Genomic DNA, 20,277 nt, shown 5'->3' with positions numbered 1-20,277 from the left:
AGGGAGGCAGATGTCCTCAGAGAAAACCTCCACAGGGAAGCGGGCAGGAAGGGCGAGGAGCATGGCGGGGGCACCGTGACCCCCGGGCCCAGCGTCCCTCAGCCGGGTGCCGCCGCCTCCGCCCGCCCGCGGGGCCCCGTCCCGAGCGAAGGCTGAGGGCCTGGGGCCACCTTGTGGCTAATGGAGCGGATTGCGCTAATTCCCTTTAATTTGCTTTAATTCGCGTCTTCCTCTGCCCGCGGCGGCAGAAGCCTTGGCCCACCAGTGTCTTTGTGTGCTTCAGGAAGCCGAGCGCCTCCGGCTGCTGGCTCAGCTCTGTCCAGGCTCCAGCTCCCTCAGGGTTCCCTGGGAGCCATCCAGCTTCCCAGGGTTACGTGTCCTCTGGCTGCCCTCCTCGGATGCTGGGGCTACAGCACTGAAAACACAAGCGCTGAGTTTTATTTCTTTTACCCAACCAGCCTGGAAACTAGGGACCCTGTTTGTTGACATAACATGCAGATTCTGTTTCCAACACACAGCCCTTCTTCCATTCACAGGAAAACCAAAATTACTGGCTCCAGAGCACCTGGGAAGGTAGTCAGCACTGAAAAACACATATATCTGCAGAGGGGAGGGAGAGCTTCCTATGATCCCTCACTTGCAAGAAGAAAACACAAATCCACATGCTGCTCTCAGACCCCAGGAACAGCCTGGTGACTCATCAGACAGATGACACTGCTGTCTGAGACCTGGCAGTGGCTCCAGCAGAAGGTGGCATTGCACTCTTCACCCCAGGCCTGCCACTCAGAGAAGCCTCTGAACCCCTGTTCCCTGTTTTCCTTCCTACCCTAACCAAGCTTCCTCTCCTCTGGCCACCTTCCCATATCACTGCATCAGTGCAACTGAGATCCAGACCTGGGTGCCCAGCACAGCTCAGCTGACACACATCTCACCTTAACATGCTGTTGGCAAGGAATGCCAGTGGGACAAAATAGAGACAAAGCAGATCTAGTCAGGAAAAAACATAGATTTAATGGAATGAATGGAGAAGCTCCCAAAGTCCACACTGGAGCCACAGCTCTGACACTTTACTCCAGGGTCAGTCCTTCCTTTCTGCCCACCAGAAGCCTGGGGATGCTCAGGAACACTGGTGCTTGATGTGCCCCTTCAGAGCTCTCTCCAGGGAGAGAATTAAGGTGCATTGCTAACTCCACACAGACCATCTTCATGGCAGCCTCTTCATCAGCCCTTCAAATCTTCCAGAGAAGGGAGCTCAGCCCAGAAATCCCTCTCTTCTTGGTGAATGAAGAATCCTTGCGTTATCCAACATGTGGCAAAGGCTGTATAGAAACCATCCTGGGGGGAGGGAGGAAGAGCCACACTGGTCCTAGCAATGAGATTCGAGCTCTGTCAGCATCAGGAGGCCAGCTCTGGTAGAGGGAAGGGGCTGCTCTGTGCCTGGCCTGGAAGGCAAGTCCTCAAGTGGGCAGGTGAGTTGGCGGAACCTCTGGAAGGCAAAGACAGGCACTAAACAGCTGCAAGGACAAAAAGTGACCTGGGCCCTGCCCTACCAGTCCTGAGTTTCATTCAGCCAGCCAGGCCCAGCTGCAGATCTGCTCACTAAATGCCAGAGATGTCCAAAGTAAGGACAGTCAGTACTTCAAAAACTGAGGGGATAAACTCATCTTCCAACCACCTGTCCCAAGGCAAGCACTGAGCACATGAGGTATCTAACACAGGGGTAATGGAGAAAAGCTTCCTCCATTTGGTCCAGGCCAGGGCTAGAAAACAGTCTGAAGGAAGGTTGGTGACAAAGTACCTCCAAGTCATGTCCTCCATCAGCACAGAGCCTGTGCACACAGAATTTGCTTTAACTGGGACAAGTTCATAAGGGGTTACTCTCATACCACATCATGCTGTGCAGCCTTGCCTTGCCTCTGCAGCTGTTCCCACTCCTCCCTGTGTGTGCTGGACACAGGGGTCAGGGGCCCATTGCTGTCACAAGCCATTCTGGAACACTTGTAGGAGGCAGGAAATGAGAGGGATCCTGGGGGTTCAGGACTGTTTGTGAAACCTCACCCTGAAATCATGAGCTGTGGCAGGGATAGGATGCTCATGTGGAGCAGGGCCTGGTTTTCCAGCTCCCTGCTTCTCCAGTGTATTACAGGGCAACCAGCAATTCATCACTCTGGAAGCAGGACAGACCCAGAGCTCTAAGACTGATAGCAACTCCAAATTCCCAGTGATTGCTGCCATTCCAACTCTGTGGCCTCAGCACAGACTGGTGAACTCAGCTGACCATAATGCTCAGGGGATCTGGAGCTTTCTCAGAGCAAGTTCTCAAGCCTCAATTAAGGGCAGCATGGAGACCATCTTTATCTTCTCCATCTAATGACCTTTTTACTGGTGGTACTTGCAAAGAGACAGAAGAAATTTAAAAAGGCTACCAAGAGGCAACAGCCAGCTTGGAGCAGCCCTCCAGCATGGCAGAATTTTAAAAAACAGGTCTGTTATAGCAATTAACTCATTTAATTGATTTATTCTGGGCTCCTTCCTAATCAACCTGCAACACACAAATGATTCTGCTGCAGGGCTGGAGTTCAACACAGAAGCACAGCCCCATGCCCTGATCCCAGAGCACCAACCTCACCTCTCTGAGCGAGCCTTTGATGGTGGAAAGTTTGTAGATGACCCAGAGAGGGATGCAAACCATGGAGGAGAGGGCCAGCAGCCATCCCAGAGTGTCTCCCCACCACGGGTACACATACTTCTTGTTGTAAGTCAATGGGGTGTATTTGATCAAAGAAAACAGGAAGGTTGCCTGGCAAGGTGAGAGAGATCAAGAAAAACAAGAGAAAGAAAATCAACACATGAGAAAAGAGAGGTTTTCCTGGTAAGTACACATCTGCAGAGAGACTCATGGTAAAAAAGAGCCCCTCAGGGCAGCAACAGAAGAGACATCCCTTAAACAGGGTTTGCATTGCCCCATGGGCAATGTCAGAACCCAGAATATTCCTCTGGCTGCCCTGGAGGTCTCAAGACCCTGGCAAGGGGCTCAGAGACCTTGGAACAGAGTCAAAAACACCTGTGCCTTTGATTTTAGCCCACAGAAAAAATTACAAACTTTGTGTGAAGTTTTACAAGCCACAAGAGTTTGAATAGAATGATAGTTAATATGTCACAGGGTGAAAAAGTAGAATTTTGGGGATTTTGAAGGGGAGTTCAAGAAGCAAGATGGAGGAATCTGGGCATGTTCTGTCCTTCTTCTCGTCCTCCATCTTCTGCTGAGATGGTGGCCCTGTTTGATTGGTTCAGAAAGTAGACAGACTGTCTAACAAATTACAGGTATTGGAAAATTATTGTAAATAATGTACACGTAGTTCCTAGTATAAAAAGCTAACAACACCCCAAGGGCAGTCAGTGTGCCATAAACCAACCTGCCAGACAGATCTCAGCAGGTCAGAGAAAAAAATGTAATAGATAATAGAAAAAAACAACCTTAAAAAACAGAACTGACAAATCTCAACTTCTTCAGAGAGTCACAGAGCTGGGAAAAAAAGACTTCCTAATACCTCAGGAGCCATTTCAACAACAAAAACCCAAAAGGGCTACACTGGTCATGACATCAAGGAGCTTGTCCCACCAGCAAACACCTCTGTCACAGCTGAGCCTCTCCCCATTGTTTGAGCCCCACACCTAGCCCCCAAAGCTACAAGCAACAAATGGCCCCCATAGTCCAGGACACATAATCCCCTATATATATGCACATCCCTCTGTATATATGTAGGTGTCTGTATCTCAGAGGCACCCAGCTCTGCCCATCTTCCTCCCCACAGCTCTTCCTCCTGTGTGTCCTCACCATGCAAACAGCAGGGGTGATGAAAAGCCAGCAGTATTTGATGAGGGGCCACGGCCGGTAGCCGATCATATCTTCAATGTTATCATAGAAACGCTCAGCACCTGCAGAAGAGAGCAAGGATGGGATCCCTCACTGCCACCAGGGAAGGAGGGCAGCAGGGTCTGCACGTCCAGAGTCTTGCTTCACCATTCTTTAGGTGCAATAGTCTCAGCATAGCCAACAGTCAGGTCAGGGAGTTCCTCAGGAGAGTGGCCAGCTTCAGTCTTTGTCCTGGACTAGCTTCCTATCCTCCCAGAACAGCTAAATAGGTCAGCAGGGCCAGCCCCTCAGCCTCTCCAAGGCTAGGACCTCAGCAGAGGTTTTACCCATATCTGGTGACTGTCAGGACTGTGAGACAGGGCTCTCAAAATGTTTGAGTCTCAAGCCCTCTGAACACACGTTGAGAAAAGATTTTTCAGATAGCTCCAATTCCCCAAGGAAGGAGCGTCTCAAAAGCAGGAACACATAGGAGCATGCAGGGGATATCCACCAGGGTGTTCCCGTGAGGAAGTCCCTGCCAGTTGAGTCCAGGGGCACCAAAGCAAAGGTTTGGTGCTTCTGCCCTGCACTACAAAGCAACTACCAAGTTAAGCTACCAACCAAAATTTTGAGAATGAATCAGACAAGACTGAGAGAAGCCAGAGCTGTGGACCGCCCCCAGTCCATACTCACCATAGACCCAGGCGATGCAGAGAGTCTCAAAGATGGCCACAAAGAGCAGGCACATGCCACTGGCAGCATAGTAATCAAAGAGCTGGAAGACATACATCCCACCCTGGGAAGGCCCAAGTGGGCAGCAAGGTGAGAGAGAGGGGAGAAGAATCAGGCAGAGAGCTAGAACCAGAGCAGAAAACCAACTCAATATCTTCCTCAGAGCTGGAGGCATCTCACTCTCTGGGGAAGAGTTTTAGCCTACAGAAAGGACACATCCCTTGTGCCCAAGGCCCAACAGAGACATGCAGCCACCCTGGTGCTCTCAGGAGTCTCTGCAACCCTTCATTTCCATGCAGGGCAGCACAGCAGATGGCAACTGACTGCCAGAGATTGTGGGGATGTTTTAGGAGAAGACAAAACCTAGGCAACTCTTGTAGCTGGAAGTGAGAAAGGAAACCCCCCTTTAAGATACACAATCCATCTGATCGACTATAAATTCCCAATTTGCAGAAGGAAATAACTGCACACAGCCTGGCTGTTTCACTGCCCAGGTCTGCAAGGCTGCCTCCAAAACAAGCCTATGGGTAAATCTGGCACAATGTTGCATATACAACATCAGAGACAGCTTTTCCAAAAGTTATGCCCAAATGAAAACAGCAAGTGCCAAGAGCATTCTGGCAGCATCAATCCACACACTCATATTGCTAGGCAGAGTTCAAAGTTTTAAAGAAGAACAGTTTAGCTCCCAGGCAATTACAAGGGGAATACAGAGGGTATCAGTGTAATAGATAAGGGGTGCCCTGAGGCCTGACAAGTTTCCTTATAGCGAGTGTTCCTGTAGCTCCATTCAGGAAGAGAGAGAAGGACAAGGGCACTCCCCTACCCATGCAACCGGCTACAGCTGTAAAGGTTTGGTCTGTGTCAAGATAAATTTATAACCAAAACATAGGCTGCCCAGAGCTCCAGCTATCAGTCTTGGCAAGGCAAGTATCAGGACTGTGACTGGCACAAGGAGAAAGGGCTGGAAGGGAAAACATGAACAGCATGAGAAGGGCAGGGCAGCCTCCTGCAGGCAAAGGGCAGCAGGATGGGACTCAGCAGCAAGCTCTCAGCCCCAGTGTAAGACCTCACCACCCACCAGGTCCCACTCTGTCCTGACAAGTACTATGCAGGTGGTCTGAGCCCAAAATACCTCTGTGAGCATCACCAAGCCAACCAGATATGAGAGGATGGAGACCACCAGGATGAGGGTCTCCCGGCGGTTCTTCTTGCGGAAGATGGTGGGGTACATGTCCACAAGAGCTGTCACCAGACTCTCCACGCAGACAAACTGCAAAAAGCAGAGATCCCACCTCCGTCAGCCCATCCTGACCAGCATCCCAGCCCCACTGGCTCCCCCCTCAGCCAAGCTGAAGCCTGTCCTGAAGAGACAGTGGCTTTTGTCTGGTAGGGAGTCACTCTGCTCCTGCAGTTTTACCTGGCTGTCCAGTCCCAGCAAGACAACCATCAGGAAGAAGAAGCACGCCCAGAGTGGGGAGAAGGGCAGCATGACCACAGCCCGAGGGTAGGCGATGAATGCTAGGCCAGGCCCTGCAGGGAGAAGGGCTTTCAGAGCAATGCCACAGCAGCAGCACAGCTGGTTCAGACCTGCCTGAGGCAGCCACCCAGCCAAGGCACAGCTTGGGGCCATGCAGCCTCTCACTCCAGTAATATCCGTGCTGTGCATGAAACTCAGGCTCCTGGAGCAGGGAAGGAGAAGCAGGAAGGGAGGTAAGGGGACACAGCAACCTCTGGCTGCTTCACTGTGGCAAGGGCTGGGAGCCAGGGGAAGCCTCTGAGCCCAGGGAGCACAGCACAAGCCTGGGGATATGCCACGCAGTCACCTCAGCACCCTTCCCACAAGAGACAGCAGCTGCATAATGCCAGCCCTCACCCTTAGAAGCAACTTTTATTAGGCTCAAACCTACTGCATCTCCATACTTCAAGACTGTGCACTTATTTGCACTCATTTCTCCCTGCTTTTTGGAGGCAGAGAGCAAGGGATGGGAATCTGCAGCTGCAGGCTTCCCCCAGTAGCTGGGGGCTCAAGTGGCAGCACCCCCACAGCCCCATCCCACCAGTGTCTTCACTCACCTGACTCAGCCACGTTGGCAATGGGCACACCCTGCTCCTCTGCCATGAAGCCCAGGATGGAGAAGATGGCAAAGCCAGCCACAAAGCTGGTGCCACTGTTGAGGAAGCACAGGGCCACACAGTCCCTGGGAGAAGGGGGAAAAGCATCAGCCAGCTATGACCCACAACTCATGGCAGCCCCCCAAGACAGCACCTGCTTTTCTGCCCTGGCCACTGTGTCTCTCCCAACACACCTCAGCTTGATTCAGCACCAGGAGCTGCAGAAAGATGCCCCAGGCTGGACAACACAGCAGGACTCCCCCAAGGGAAGCCTTGTCCAAGGACAGCATAAAGATGCATTGCTCACCTAGCCCCCTTGCTTGTGAGGCAGTCTTCCCACACATCTAAATGCCAGGGGTTTTTTCTGTTTTTCCCCTCTCTCTCCCCTGGTCCCTCCTGTGGCAGCATGTAACAGTTTATTTTTGTCTGAGAAGGGAACTTTTTTTTTTTCTTTAATAGATTTCTCAGACCAGTTACAATCTTCTGGGTTCTCAGCACTACTAGTTATCTCCTGGTCTTTGCATTATGAGAAAAAGATAATCACAGCCATCCAATTTATTTTCTCTGACCTATTCCCTTTTGTCTCTGTTTCATCTCATTCTCATCCATCAACACTTTAAACTGAACATCTCTTATCTACCCAATTCTTTTTTATGTTTGAGTCTCCCTAGTTCTCTTGTGACTGCAACCCTGGGGACAACAATAACATTTGCAGCATCATTTTGAGATATTCTGAACCAAACTGAATGCACCCCTTCTGGCATTTCATGGCCTGCTCTGACTTTATTAAATGTTACTCTGCAAATCCAGAGTGATTTTTCTGTATCAGAATATAGCATTTTTGTATATTGTATAGCATTTTTGGGGCTTCATGCTCCTCTGCTTGCATGTTAACTAGGTCAGAGCCCCTGCATCATACAAATTCAAATCACTCTTTCCAAAGCACAGCTCCTTGCACTGTCAAGGACTGCACTGCACCCAGCACCATTGCTCTGCCTTTGCATTTGGTTTCTAAGGCTCAATGAATCTCCCAGCTGGAAAGGAAGGTCACACTCCACCAATCCCAGCTACACAATGGGAAGCCCAAACCCAAACCTCATTTCTCCAGTTGCTATAAAGTGCCTAATCTCCACTCAAATTATATTCTCAGTAATTGATACAAATTCTCACATGTTTCAAATAGTTCCTCGTCCTTCCTGGTGTTTCTCCCTCTTTCCCCTGGATGTATCCATGACAGGTCAAACCCTCCTTGGAAAGGAATGGGCTGAAATGTGTTCTCCCATTATCTGGAAGGTGGGAAGGGGTGTCATGGTAGAGAGTAAAATGAGGGGATGGCCAGATCAAAGAGATCTCTGCAGATTTACACCTGAAAGGGAACCAGGAACACCTGAAGTATTCCCTTTCTGTGACAGGAGACAAGAAATGGTCAACACTGTTTGATGCCATCTTCGACCACTGCCATATGAACAAAGGTTTCTACTGCCCATGTCCTTTTCCAGGTCACCCAGAATAGATGACCTGGAAATAACAAAGTACCTGGCCTGGCATAACAAAATGGGGCACCATGCTGATGTCCCTCTCCCTTGCTAAATCCTGGTTCTGTCTTCTTATCCAAACAAGCCTGTAGAGCACAGGATTGACTCACTAAAACTGGGTCCCTGCCTGGGAAAGGCTCATCGAGGTTTTGACACCAAAACTAAGACCAGTGTTCCTAGAAGAGCCAAACAGCACACAGGGTAAAAGTACAGGACCATGTGCAGACAGAGGTCTCTCCCCTTTCTACAGCAACTCCCAGCTGCAGTTACAGAAGGTCTTTACAACCCTTCTGCTGAGCAGCCCCTGTCATCATCTCCATGTTACATATTAGACTGGGGATGCAAAGGGCTAATGTCCAAGGACATGTTGAAGGCCAGAAACAGATCCATTATCTCTTCTTTTCTTACAGCTTTTTCTCTCAAAACTGAACGTGGGAGAAGGGATATGAAAACAAACAAGCATCCTAGCCCTGTTGTTGGAGAAGCAGCCCTGAAGCAGAAATTAACCCCTAAAGTGAAGAAAGATGCCAAGCAAGGATCATGTAGCCAGTGGCGTCCCTGGACCTTTGATGACAACAACCACAGTTTTGAATTTAAAAGATGGAGGGAGAAATCAGTGCCAGGAGCGGCCCAATCAGCAGAGGAAGTGTGGGAAAAGAGGTGGCCTCTTCTCCCACAAGTCTTTTAACCCTGGGGATGGATACACCTACAGCAAAATGGGTTTGTTTTCACTGGACCACAATCAGCAGCCTGATTCTATCTGGCAACCTGGTCTATTTCTGCTCCTGCAGTCCAGCACGCAATAAACAGAAGTGACTTCTGCAGGCTCCTATGTAACCATATGAGATAGCACACAGGAACCCAGAGCACTGACAGAGTCACTGGGTCCAAAATGAACCACTGAAGGATAAATCCCAAGGGGAAAGCACTCCAGTTGAGAGCCATTAGATTTCACAGTTGTGCTTTCCCTGTAGCTGCCTGTCCACCCACATAATAATGGAGACTGTAATGTGGGCTGGGGTCACAAAGCTAGTGAAGAAGATCTAACTTTGCAGAGTGTGGAAGAAGGGACAGACAGACAATTCCCTTGGGTATAAAGCACAGAGAACTGGACTTGGGGAGAAAACACCTGGAAAGAGTTTTCCTATGGCTTGAGTAGAAACAAAAATCATGACACTTGCAAAGGCCAGCAGGCTCCAGCAGATCCCTCGTGTTCAGGGAGGGGAAGGCTCGAGGCAGCAGTTACCTGTAGCAGTTGTTATGGTATTTGTTATAGCTGCCCAGAGCTGTCAGGCATCCCAGACAAATTGCATACGAAAAGAAGATTTGAGTGCCTGCATCCATCCAGACCTGCAAGGGAGATGCAAACACAGGTGAGAAGACAAGGCCAGCACACACACTGCACAATGGGATGGGAAGGGCCCCAAGGCTGCTGTAAGCACCAGAAAGGCCAGGGATCAGAAGGCCAGCAGGCAAGTTGTACAGTGCCAGGAATTACAGTGCTCAGTGATGCACCCAGGGGGGCTAGGCATGCCAAAGGGAAGGGATACATCAGGACCCTCATCCACCTAAATTATATATAGCTCTTCATCACTACCCTTCTTTCTTTGACAAATCTGCAGCACCCTGTGGTATTCACATTCCCTGAACATGATTCCTTAGCCCAGGGTTTTTCTCCTGGGAAGCTGAAAGGCAGCGAGAGAAAAGCCTCAGAGAAAAGAAAACAAATTCTCATCTCATCTGCTTCTCCTGTGTTGTGCTCACGTAGATTGTGTTTGGAGATTGTTTCATTGGATTCTGGTGTGAGTTGTTTTGACTCATTGGCCAGTTGGGGCCAAGCTGTGTCAGGACTCTGGAAAGAGTCACAAGTTTTCATCATTATCTTTTTAGCATTCAGTAAGTATCTTTTATGTATTCTTTAGTATAGTATAGTATTCTTTAATATAATATAGTATAATAAAATAATAAATTAGCCTTCTGATAAGATGGAGTCCTCCTCATCATTACTTCCTTTGTTGGTGGACCTGCATTTACAATAGCACTCTGTGACACTCAAGAGCCTTCTAGCAAAAGGAGACCAGATGAACACTTTCCATGAGAGCTGAAGGAGCCCTCTGCCACCAGAGGAAGGGCACTTGATTTGGGCAAGCCTAGTCTCCAACTGGCCAGCACAGGAACATACAGCTTGTGGTGGTGGCCCTTCCCTCCAAGACCTAATATAAATACTCCAAACTTTAAATGAAATTCAACTGGGGAGGAATACTAGAAATAAACAGAGCTGATTGCAAAAGACAGCTCCTAAAAGAACATACAAAACCACTGTTATTCCCATGAGGCCCTTTACTCTCACTGTCAATAACACATCCCAGGGCTCTGAGGCTGACATTTGTCAATGCCAAATTTCATCTGAAAGCCTAGCTGTGTGCAGTCACCAATTCAGGCACTGTCACTGCCTACTGCAGACTACAGCAAAAGCAGGAACCAATGGTGGGGAATGACAAAGATTATTAAATAAACCTCTGTTCTCTAAGATCTTTTTTTTCCTAGGGGTTTTATAAAACAGAGATAAGACAATCATTCAACAATGCTGAAACACAGCCACATTTTTAAGACAAAAGAAAAGCAGAAATAAAATATTGCTGGGACAACTTTATGAGAACAATCTCCATTTGACTACACTCTCCTCTCCCACAGTGGCAGTGCCAGTAAGCCCTCAAACAGCAGCCTTGCCCCAGAGCCCCTCTGAGAGGAACAGGAGCCAGTGGAAAGCACCACAGTGCTTTCCAGAGGTTTTGATGCCTTCAAATCACACCTGTATCTGTCAACCAAGACCTCATGTCCTGAGGCAATGGTTGGCTGGGCAGCACCTGCCAACCACCTGGCAACCACCCCCATTGCTCAGGCCTCCCTTACCAATGCATGGTTCTGCCTTTCCTCTTTTGTTCTGGCCAAAATACAACCATGTGGTGACAGGTTTTGTTTTATATTTACTTCTCCTTACTGGGCTGATGAGCCTTATGAAGGCATGTTACAATCCCATTAACTCCCATTTTCCCAGAAGAAATTCTGGATTTAGCTCAAGGCACAGAATAAATCCTCTCCCCGCCCACTGCCGCAAACCCCAGCAGGGAAAGAAGGCGAAGTGCTGCTAGGGCTAGGTTTGGTGAAACTGCTCTCCCTGACTGTTCTGCAAGCCACTTGCCTAACATTCAACCCCACAATCTTCCAACCCCATGGAAACCCCGGACTCTGGGTTTCAGATCAAAAAGGGAGGGAGATCCAATCTCTGATTTGTAAAATGGGAAGGGACAGGTGATGAGATAAGACTGGAACAACTAATTGGAGGCACTGAGAAGTCAAAAAAGTAATTGACTTCAGTGTATTTTACTCTTTTTAGAGATGAATGGGAAGATGGGTTTAGAGAGCAAGGTATTAATTTTTTTTAAGTTCAAAGACATTAGAAATAGATCAAAGCCCTTTTAAAATTGATTCCTAAAGCATCAGTGTGCTCTTGGGCAGCACGGGCACAGCTTTCATTTTGCAGCTACATTTTAGGCACAGCAAGGCACCAAGGTGAGCTGGACCAGCACACACCTTTGCATCAATAATTTAAACATCTTTGCACAGACTGGAATCAAATGCTTTGTTAGGTTTGCTTTTTATTTTGCTGTTCATTGATAGAGCTCTTGTTTTCCATCAAATTTGAGCTCAAAACACACCCTCTCATGGGGTTTGTAGCTCTTATAGCTCAATTTGTCAAGATAACAAGACTTTTGCCATTAAACTGCCTACCCCACGCCTGTCATAACATTAGACTCAGTTGATGCTTTTCTACCAGATTTAACAGTTGTCAGAAACCTCAAGGATATCAATTACCTATGAATTGCACAACAGTTAGGGAATGGGAAAAAGACAGGAATTCAGGGTCCCCACTGAGCAGAAAGCTACAGGGAAGAAGAGTCAACCAGTGTTAAATACCACATAAATCACACAAGCAAAGGAGAAATACCCCTCAGGCAGGAAAAGAACTGGTGCTTCACCAGCCATGGTGGAAGCCAAATATCAAGAGGCCAAGCTTCATTAGCTCTGTGGTTTATGACGTGGCTCATTTCTAAAATCAGTGATAACCCTGACTTGTGTAGCAGAGACCAGCATGGGGTCTGTGGGCTCCCCACTTCCCTGCCTGCTCTGCCCAGTCTCACACCTGTGGGGTGCACACCTGGCTGTGTGGAAGTCCAGCCCCAAAGGGATATCTTTAGGGAATACAGGACCTGCCTTAGCATATGCTCCTGTTTGAAGCAAAGCAGCCTGTCACTGAAACCGTAAATAAAGCTAAGCTTGACTTGCAGAGCTGATGATCCTACTTAGCATGACTGTGAACACCAGCTCAGGCTGCCTGCACATTATTTCAGGCATTAAAATGTAACTGCAGCTCTTGGGCCAAAGACAAGAGTCATCTACAACCTTCCCAGTTTCCTTGCAATTCCTGACCGCTTCCCCCAGATTTCTTGAGGGGGCAAAGGACTGCCACAGGACTGATGCCATGTGTGCTCCTCACCCACTGGTGATGGGGTCAAGCAGCAGCAGCAAGTCCCAGGACTGTGGGATCACTGGGAGTGGAAAGGATCCAGCCACCTCCAGCAGCACCACTGCCCATCCAGCCCCACAGGGCTCATGGGGGCTACACAGACCTGTTATCATTATATTGCTAAAGTTCCATACCTTCCTGGTGATTTCTCATGGGCACCTCCTTGCAGCACTAACTTCTTCACAGCACAACCAACAAACTCCAACTCTCTTTTCACCACCAGCTAACCCACTCTTTTGTAGCACTCATCTTCTTATTGGACACAGCTGTGGCCTATTAAGGGCAGGCCTGTTCCTAATCTTTGGTGATTGGTACAGCTGCAACTCCTCAGGTATGAGACTAGCTTCTGCATTACCTTTATTTTCTTACATTCTATCCCTCCACACAGACCATTCACTTCAGCAAAAGCAGCTCAAACCTTTTCTCCCCAACCTGCTGCCTGTGCTCATTTCTCTCCCTGTAGTGACTCAGAGAAATGGTTTTTTCAGCTGTTCCCAGACCAGTCTGACTAAAAGGCCTCGCAGGGTCAGGCAGTGCTCTTTTTCCACTGCAGATCAAAGCATCCTGCTGTTCTCTGGCCACTGCTCCCAAAGAGACTGGTAAAGTTTATCCTGTTCAGATTTTGCTGGCATATTGGCAGAATGGGTATTTTGATTTAATTATTGTCTGCATTTTTCTAAGCCATCCAGTTTATTTAATTCATAATTCGAATTCTTTGAATATGTTGTTTGGTCCAGTTTACAATAGCCTCCTATTCTGTTTTTAGCCAAAACTTTACACCTGAGCTGCAGTTATTCAAGATGGCTATGGCCATTCCTCTGTCTCTTAATTTTCTCTTTAATATTCACTTTATTACATGTACTGGAATTTAATAGCTCCCAGTACTGAAACAGGTCCTTCCTTAGGAAGTTCTCAAAGCATTTACATAATAACAGCAAAACCACTTTCAAGCAAAATGTTATTGTGGATGCCATACATCAAATATAGGTGGCATGCTGAGAAGCACTGAACTGTCCCCATCAGCAAGCAGAGACAGCACAGTACGGAGTGGGTACATGCTGTGAGGAGGGTCACGCTTGGTGTAATACATAGCAGAGAGCAAAAACCAGCCAAGTCTTCAGCTACAGTTCAAGCAGCATTTCTTTTGCTCACAACATCACGGCTCACGAGTCAGCCTGGGGCACCGGCACTCCCACCAGCCACCCACTGCACCACACAAACACATCCCTGCCTTGGAAAGGGACATGGTGACTCCTAAGGTTTTACTGCAAGACTCCCAGGGCTCGATTTCCAGCACACTGACATTCCCCTTGGCTCAGGGCTGGCCCACAGGCCCCAGCCCAAAGAAGCAGCCCACGTCCCACCGTGCTGCACCAGCACAGAGCTGAGGCACTGCCACACAGCTCAGGGCAATGCTTCCCCCATCCCCATTCATCCTAGCAGAGAGGAGACAGGGAATGGGGCACTGGCATTTATGTTCCTGTTCCATTTGCCCAGCACCATGTTCCCAATCCCAGAGCCCAATCTGCTTGGAAAACTCTCCTCGGGAGTGAGGAACAGGGGTTTTGTTCCCCAATTTATCTCCCTCTGCCAGCACTCAAGGCCCCCACAATGTCCTGCCTGAGAACACTGACCTCATGCTACCCCCACACCTCAGGACACCTGGGGGCCTGGAGGGACATTTTGCACCCAGGAGGGCCCTCCCGCCGCTGGGGTTACTTTAAACACCACAAGAAAACAAACAGGTTTGTGGCTCGTCCCAAGGAACGCAGCTGCCTGCCCCGGGGAGGTGCAAAGGGGTGAGCGGTGCTCCGAGAGACGCTCCTCGCTGCCTGGGAAGCCGGGCTTGATGGTCCTCCCCGCCCTGCTCCTCCCCGCCCGGACAGACAGACAGACAGCTTCATTCCTTCCTGCTATGTCAGCGCTGAGATCAGGCTCAGCAGGGCAGCAGGGCTGGGAACAGGCATGGGGCAAGGAGGCGGAGGGAACCACACGGCTGCGGTTCTCCCCACAGGGATGCGCTGCTCCAGCAAGGCAGAGCAGAGGATGGCAGCCCCGGGCCTCTCTGGCACGGTGTGCGAGCACCAAGCTCTCCCTGCCTGCTGCCCCGTGCCTGCCCTCTGTCCCCGGGGCGATGTGGGAGCAGTGCCCGGCTCGCAGCCCCTCGGCCGGGGCGGTGGGGACGAGCAGGGCCCTGTGGGTGACAAGCAGGGCCCTGTCGGTGCTCATGTCCGCACACGGCACAGCGGGAGCGGCTCCGCACCGAGCAAACACCCGCCCGCCGAAGGGGAAAGCTGTGCAAACCCGGCACGCTGGGTCAGGACACGGCCCTGCTGGGAAAACAATAAATACGGGGAACAAATAATATTTAGGAGGCCTGTGGTCGCCCTCCCCGCTCACAGGGAAGCAGCAGCGTTTGCTGGCCATAGAGCAGCAGCGGGAAGGGCCTGGATTTGGGGCTGTGACCCCTTCCCAGCAGGGCTTCAGGGGCCCGTGGTTAACCCAGCGGGTCCCGGCCCTGCAGGATGCACGCATCTCTCATCCTCCCTGTGGTGGCTGGAGAGGTTTATCCTCAGCTCAGCATTGACTGTGAGAGCTGCCCTGGTCCAAACCATGACCTCAGCATTCTCCCTCTGCAGCCACAGGCAGAGTGGGCAGACTCCCCAAAAACAGTGGGGGCATTTTCTCTTGCCTTCCCTTTCTGTGCTATCTGTTGGGAAACAAGAGCCATGAGGGAAATCTGCAGGGGCAAACACTCCAAAACCCAGTCCTCAGGGAGAGAGGTGAAAGAAAATGAGAGGGATGCAGGGAAGGATATTCAGAAATAAATGCTCAACTCTGCTGACTACTGGCACCTCCGGTGCTTCCCTGACCCAAGACTGAGTTACAGCCCCCAGATTCAGGGGTCTTCACATCTGGGATGGGTGGAAAGGAACTTATCACAGAAGCTTCTTTCTTTATATAAAAGACTGGATAAAGTACAAGCAAATACAGCATGGTGGGTGTTTTCTGGAAATTTCAAGAGGAAAATAAGAGTGGGAGGCTTTGAGAAACATTTGCTGCTTTCCCAGAGAGACACAAACTCTGAGCGCAACAGCAGCCTCTGAACACAACTTCTCTATTCTCACATAGCATTAAACCTAAGGAAATTTAGCTAAGACTTGATACCAGAGTGAAAGGAGACTACTACATTTCTTCTCTTGAAAACAAACCCAAACACACAAGACAGTCCTTTCTGCATCAGCCCCACCCATTCTCTCTTTACATCTGTCTGTCTAAACAGTGACTGGCAGTGATATGAAAGCTTCAATCAACAGAAAGCCTGACAACACCTGAAAAAATTCTTTTAATGACAAGTTTTACACACTTAAATCTTAGTTCTACTCTGAATTCCTCTCATTTCATCTTCTCACTAGTAGATCCCACTATGTATCCCTCTCCTTAATCACATTGATAAATTTCTAGCATTTCCTGCAAATAAAACAATTGATAAAACTGATAAATGCAAAGGGTGATCAAAAGTACAAATGGAGGACAACCCCAAGACCCTCTGTTGGTCCTCACTGTGAAACACACAAGATGCATCTGGAGGCACAGCAATGCAGTCAAGGAGTGAGAAAAGACTTTGGGCCTGGTTATGACTGACATGCTAACATCATAATATTAAATAATCTACATATTTTAAAAATGAGCTCTGAGCTCGTTTTTTAGATTTTTTTTTTGTTTGGGGACATACAGTTCAAAATAGATGATCTCTTTGGTGGTTTTGCTGTTATCTGCTCATATTTGAGCATAACTGGCCTTCCTTATTCAACACCTTGGTTTGGCAGTTCTCTGTATGGTCTCATCTACCTATCAACTGCAATTAATTTACCAGTTTAATTATAGGCATTTCACAGATTGAGGAGATGAAGATGAAGGAAGATTTAGGCCACCTCACAGCCAGAATAGACCATTACCAATCAGCTCAACTAAGCTCTCATAGACAGGATTTCCCAGTTTTGTCCAAGGTCACTTGGCAGGTGAAAAGCAATGATTTCCACACACCAGCCTGATATTCTGACATTCAATCACATCTCAGTTGTTGCTGCTCCCCTGGTAGAATCTGGTAAATAATTCATCCTCTCTTTTCATGTAGTTTTTCATATACTTTAGAGGAACTTTGATTTTATTGTTTGCCCTTTGTTAAACCTCCCCTTGAGATGCCTCCTCATAAGGCTCAGATTGGAGAGTCTTTTTTTTTTTTTTAATTTCCAAAATCCCTTCCCAAGCACTAAAGAATATTCCATTTTTCAAGGCAGTACAGAACTGCTGGTAAACAATTACAGTTCGCTGTCCTGTGAGCACAAATTAATTATAATCAGCTTGGTCCCCATGGGCTGGCAGGACTCACACCACAGTCCCTGCACAGAGACAGGAGGGCACAGTCACACACATACGTGGGGCTTGGGGCACTAACCCTTCCATCTCTGATGGGAAGACACAAGAGAATACTCAACACTGTTCAACAGGATGGTTAAAAACATGCTACAGGAAGGCAACCATTGCTGCCAAATCCTGCTTTTCTCTCTCAGAATGAAGCATTCATCAGGGAGTGTGGAGTGGGGAGGGAGAAGCAAGTTTTCCTCTCCTTGTTCAGAGCTATCCTCTTACTTTTGAAGGGTTACTCTGCCTTTCTGCCAGCATTTCCTAGGCTGGGAGGAAGATCTGCGTCTAAAGCACAGGCTGCAATTGAAAAGGTTTGCCAGGACAGACCTAATGAGGACACAGCTAGAACCAACCAAGTCACGCCTGAGGTGGCTTAGTTCAGTCCCCTGGGCAACACAGCCACGGTAACAACAGGACTTTTCACGAGAGAAGGAACACCACTCAAAAATACTGTTTCATTTCAGGAGCCTCTTGCACCTCATCAGTGCAAACAGAGACACAGTCACAGCAAACACAGACCTGTTCTCACCCTTCCATGCTTTTCTGCACCTCCATGCTGATGGAGCAGCTGTCCTTCCCACCTCCTGCCATACATCCACCAGCTTATGCTCCTATTTGCAAAAGTAATAACCAAGGCAGCACTGGTGCTAGAGCAGAAAGAGTTAATGGGGTTACCAAGGGTTTTGCTGGCCTATTTTCCAGGCAGGCACCCTTTAATCTCCTTTGGAAACACCTTCACACAAAGGCTGGTACAGTAGCTCAGCTGGAGCCAGGATTTAACATGGAAGAACTTGTCCCAAAGAGATTAAAAGCAGCAGTCGGGCGCTGACCCTCCTGTCAAACAGGCAGGAATTTCTCACCAGGGATGGCAAGGAGAGAAAGGCAGCCATGTCCCAGGGACTGCTGCTGCAGCATGCCATGGCTCCCACCATCCATGCACCCAGCATGCTTCCCAAGGAAGATGGAGCAAATGTGCCAGGAGCAGGGCTCATCCCCACAAGCTGCCAGCACAATGCAAAGGGCACCCCATGCACTGTCTGGCTCCACAGCAGAGGAGCCTCCCCAGGAAAGGGAGGCATAGCTTGCACCACTCATGGGAAAGGATTAAATCCCACTGCCCATACCCCTGAGCAATTCAGACTCAACTCAGACAGGAAAACAGCCCTGGAGGGCAAGAGAGCAGGGACTATCAGAAATGACACCAGTATCACAGTTCTGCCTTACGGCCACAGAGAGGCAAAAGAGAGGTCAAAAGAGAGGTCAAAAGAAACTGGAAGAAAAAGAGTAGGAAAACAGAAAGGAGAGAGTGAGGGCTGCCAGAGGAATCCATGCAAGCACAGCTTAGCCATTCATCCCCCCTTCCACCTTACCTGAGGGTCTCCAAGGCGACTGATGTCTGGGTAAAGATAAAAGAGGATTCCCTGGGCTGCCCCAGGTAAGGAGACTCCCCTGATCAGCAGAACAATCAGCATGACGTATGGGAACGTGGCAGTGAAATACACCACCTGGGAGGAGCAGGAAGGGACAAGTGTGAGAGAGCAGCATGGGCCTGAGCACACAGTGCCAGCCAGCAGCACAGCACTGATCCCTGGGCTGGGAGAGCTGGGCAGGGAACAGGCCAGGCTGCTTTGCTCAGCACCTTGCTGTCTCCTGCAGTAGAAAGAAACACATTTTAAAGTGCAATCAGGAAATGTATGACATGCCACTGCATGTCTGCAGCCAGAGAAAATCTTTCCAGTCCTAGAGCAATCCAGACCCTGAACCAGGCTGTCAGCAGGCTGGACTCAGAGTGGGTCTTCTGAAGCCAGTGGTGTAATATCTACATGCATCAGGGAAGGAGCTGTCCCCAGTAGCCATCTTCACATCCCTACTCCAAATAAAGTCTGAGTGACCCACAGTCTCTTCTCTGTAGCATTTAGTGGCAAGGGTGAAGGGTGTGCAGGTAACACCTTGAAACATGATTGCCACTGAAGGACCATCAGGGACAATGCTGGGGGTCCCCAGCTCAGAGCTGGGGCTGGCAAAGGGAGTGTGCCCAGCCCTTCCCACTGCAGTGGGCATTTCATCATGGGCATTTCAGGCAGAGCAGGGCTGCAAGTCTCAGAATTGCCACTAAGGATGAAGACCCAAAAGGTGGTATTCACATGCTCTTTGAACAGAGAGAGACATAATTCTCTCTCCCAGGATTTTTCCTGGGGAAGGCAGTGAGAAAGCTCAGAGAGAGAAGAGAAAACAATTCTTATCTCTACTTGCTGCTCTGTTGTTTGGCACATGTGGAATGTGTTATGGAGATTGTTTACAGAAAGGGATTTGTTAATTGGACTCTGCTGATGGGTGTTTGGACTGATTGACCAATTAGGTGAAAGCTGTGCTGTGACTGTCTGAAAGGGTCACAGGTTTTTCTTTAGTATAATATAGTGTAATATAATATAGCTTAATAGAGAGTTTGTTCTGCCTTCTGAATCATGGAACCAAGGCTCTTTATTCCTCACCTCAGGGGAATACCTGCATCGATACTTGAACACATGTCCTCTTGCTTTTTGTATCACTAGCCCCATGAGCATTGCAGACACACTCAGGTAGGGTTAAAACCACTTTTCTCTAGCAAAGGAGCTACATCCCCTTGGGGAAAACCAGCATCAGATAATCCTTTCAGGGACTTCTCTACCTCTGGTAAATGTGACATCCAGTCTGGGGACTACCAGGGTACTTTCAGGACTGTTCAGGCTAACTGCTGTAGCATGCCACCATGACACCACATTGCAGTCTGTTTCCCACACAAACTGATATTGAGAGCTCATGCAACCTCCTCAACAATTCAAGTAATGTGATTAATCCTTTTGCATCGTTTCCACACCTTAAAGAATTATTGGCCACCTTGAGAAGAGGTTGTTCTTTATCATGCTAGGCCAAAAAAAGAAATGTTGCTTCTTCAGGTTTTTTTCTGTGTGGACGTGCTGAGCAAGGACTTGCATCAGCATGCTTCACCTGAATGCTACCCTACAGCTCTTTTCTCAGCTCTG

General features: G+C 48.9%; 1 protein-coding gene across 1 annotated transcript in view; it reads right to left on the bottom strand.

Annotated features, from left to right (window-relative positions):
* Window positions 1-988: 988 nt before the first annotated feature.
* LOC129119480 (sodium- and chloride-dependent GABA transporter 2) overlaps window positions 989-20,277 on the bottom strand; it is a 32,292-nt gene continuing 13,003 nt past the window's right edge. Inside the window, 9 exon segments of the mRNA XM_054631517.2 lie at window positions 989-1,486; window positions 2,630-2,800; window positions 3,839-3,939; window positions 4,550-4,652; window positions 5,724-5,861; window positions 6,009-6,121; window positions 6,665-6,789; window positions 9,485-9,588; window positions 18,625-18,759. Of these exon segments, the coding sequence (XP_054487492.2) occupies window positions 1,367-1,486; window positions 2,630-2,800; window positions 3,839-3,939; window positions 4,550-4,652; window positions 5,724-5,861; window positions 6,009-6,121; window positions 6,665-6,789; window positions 9,485-9,588; window positions 18,625-18,759 (1,110 nt within the window). The 3' untranslated portion in view covers window positions 989-1,366.

Source organism: Agelaius phoeniceus, chromosome 5, assembly GCF_051311805.1.
Source record: "Agelaius phoeniceus isolate bAgePho1 chromosome 5, bAgePho1.hap1, whole genome shotgun sequence".
NCBI lineage: Eukaryota > Metazoa > Chordata > Aves > Passeriformes > Icteridae > Agelaius > Agelaius phoeniceus.
Note: the sequence above shows the minus strand (reverse complement) of the source record. Positions and strands in the feature narration are given on the sequence as shown.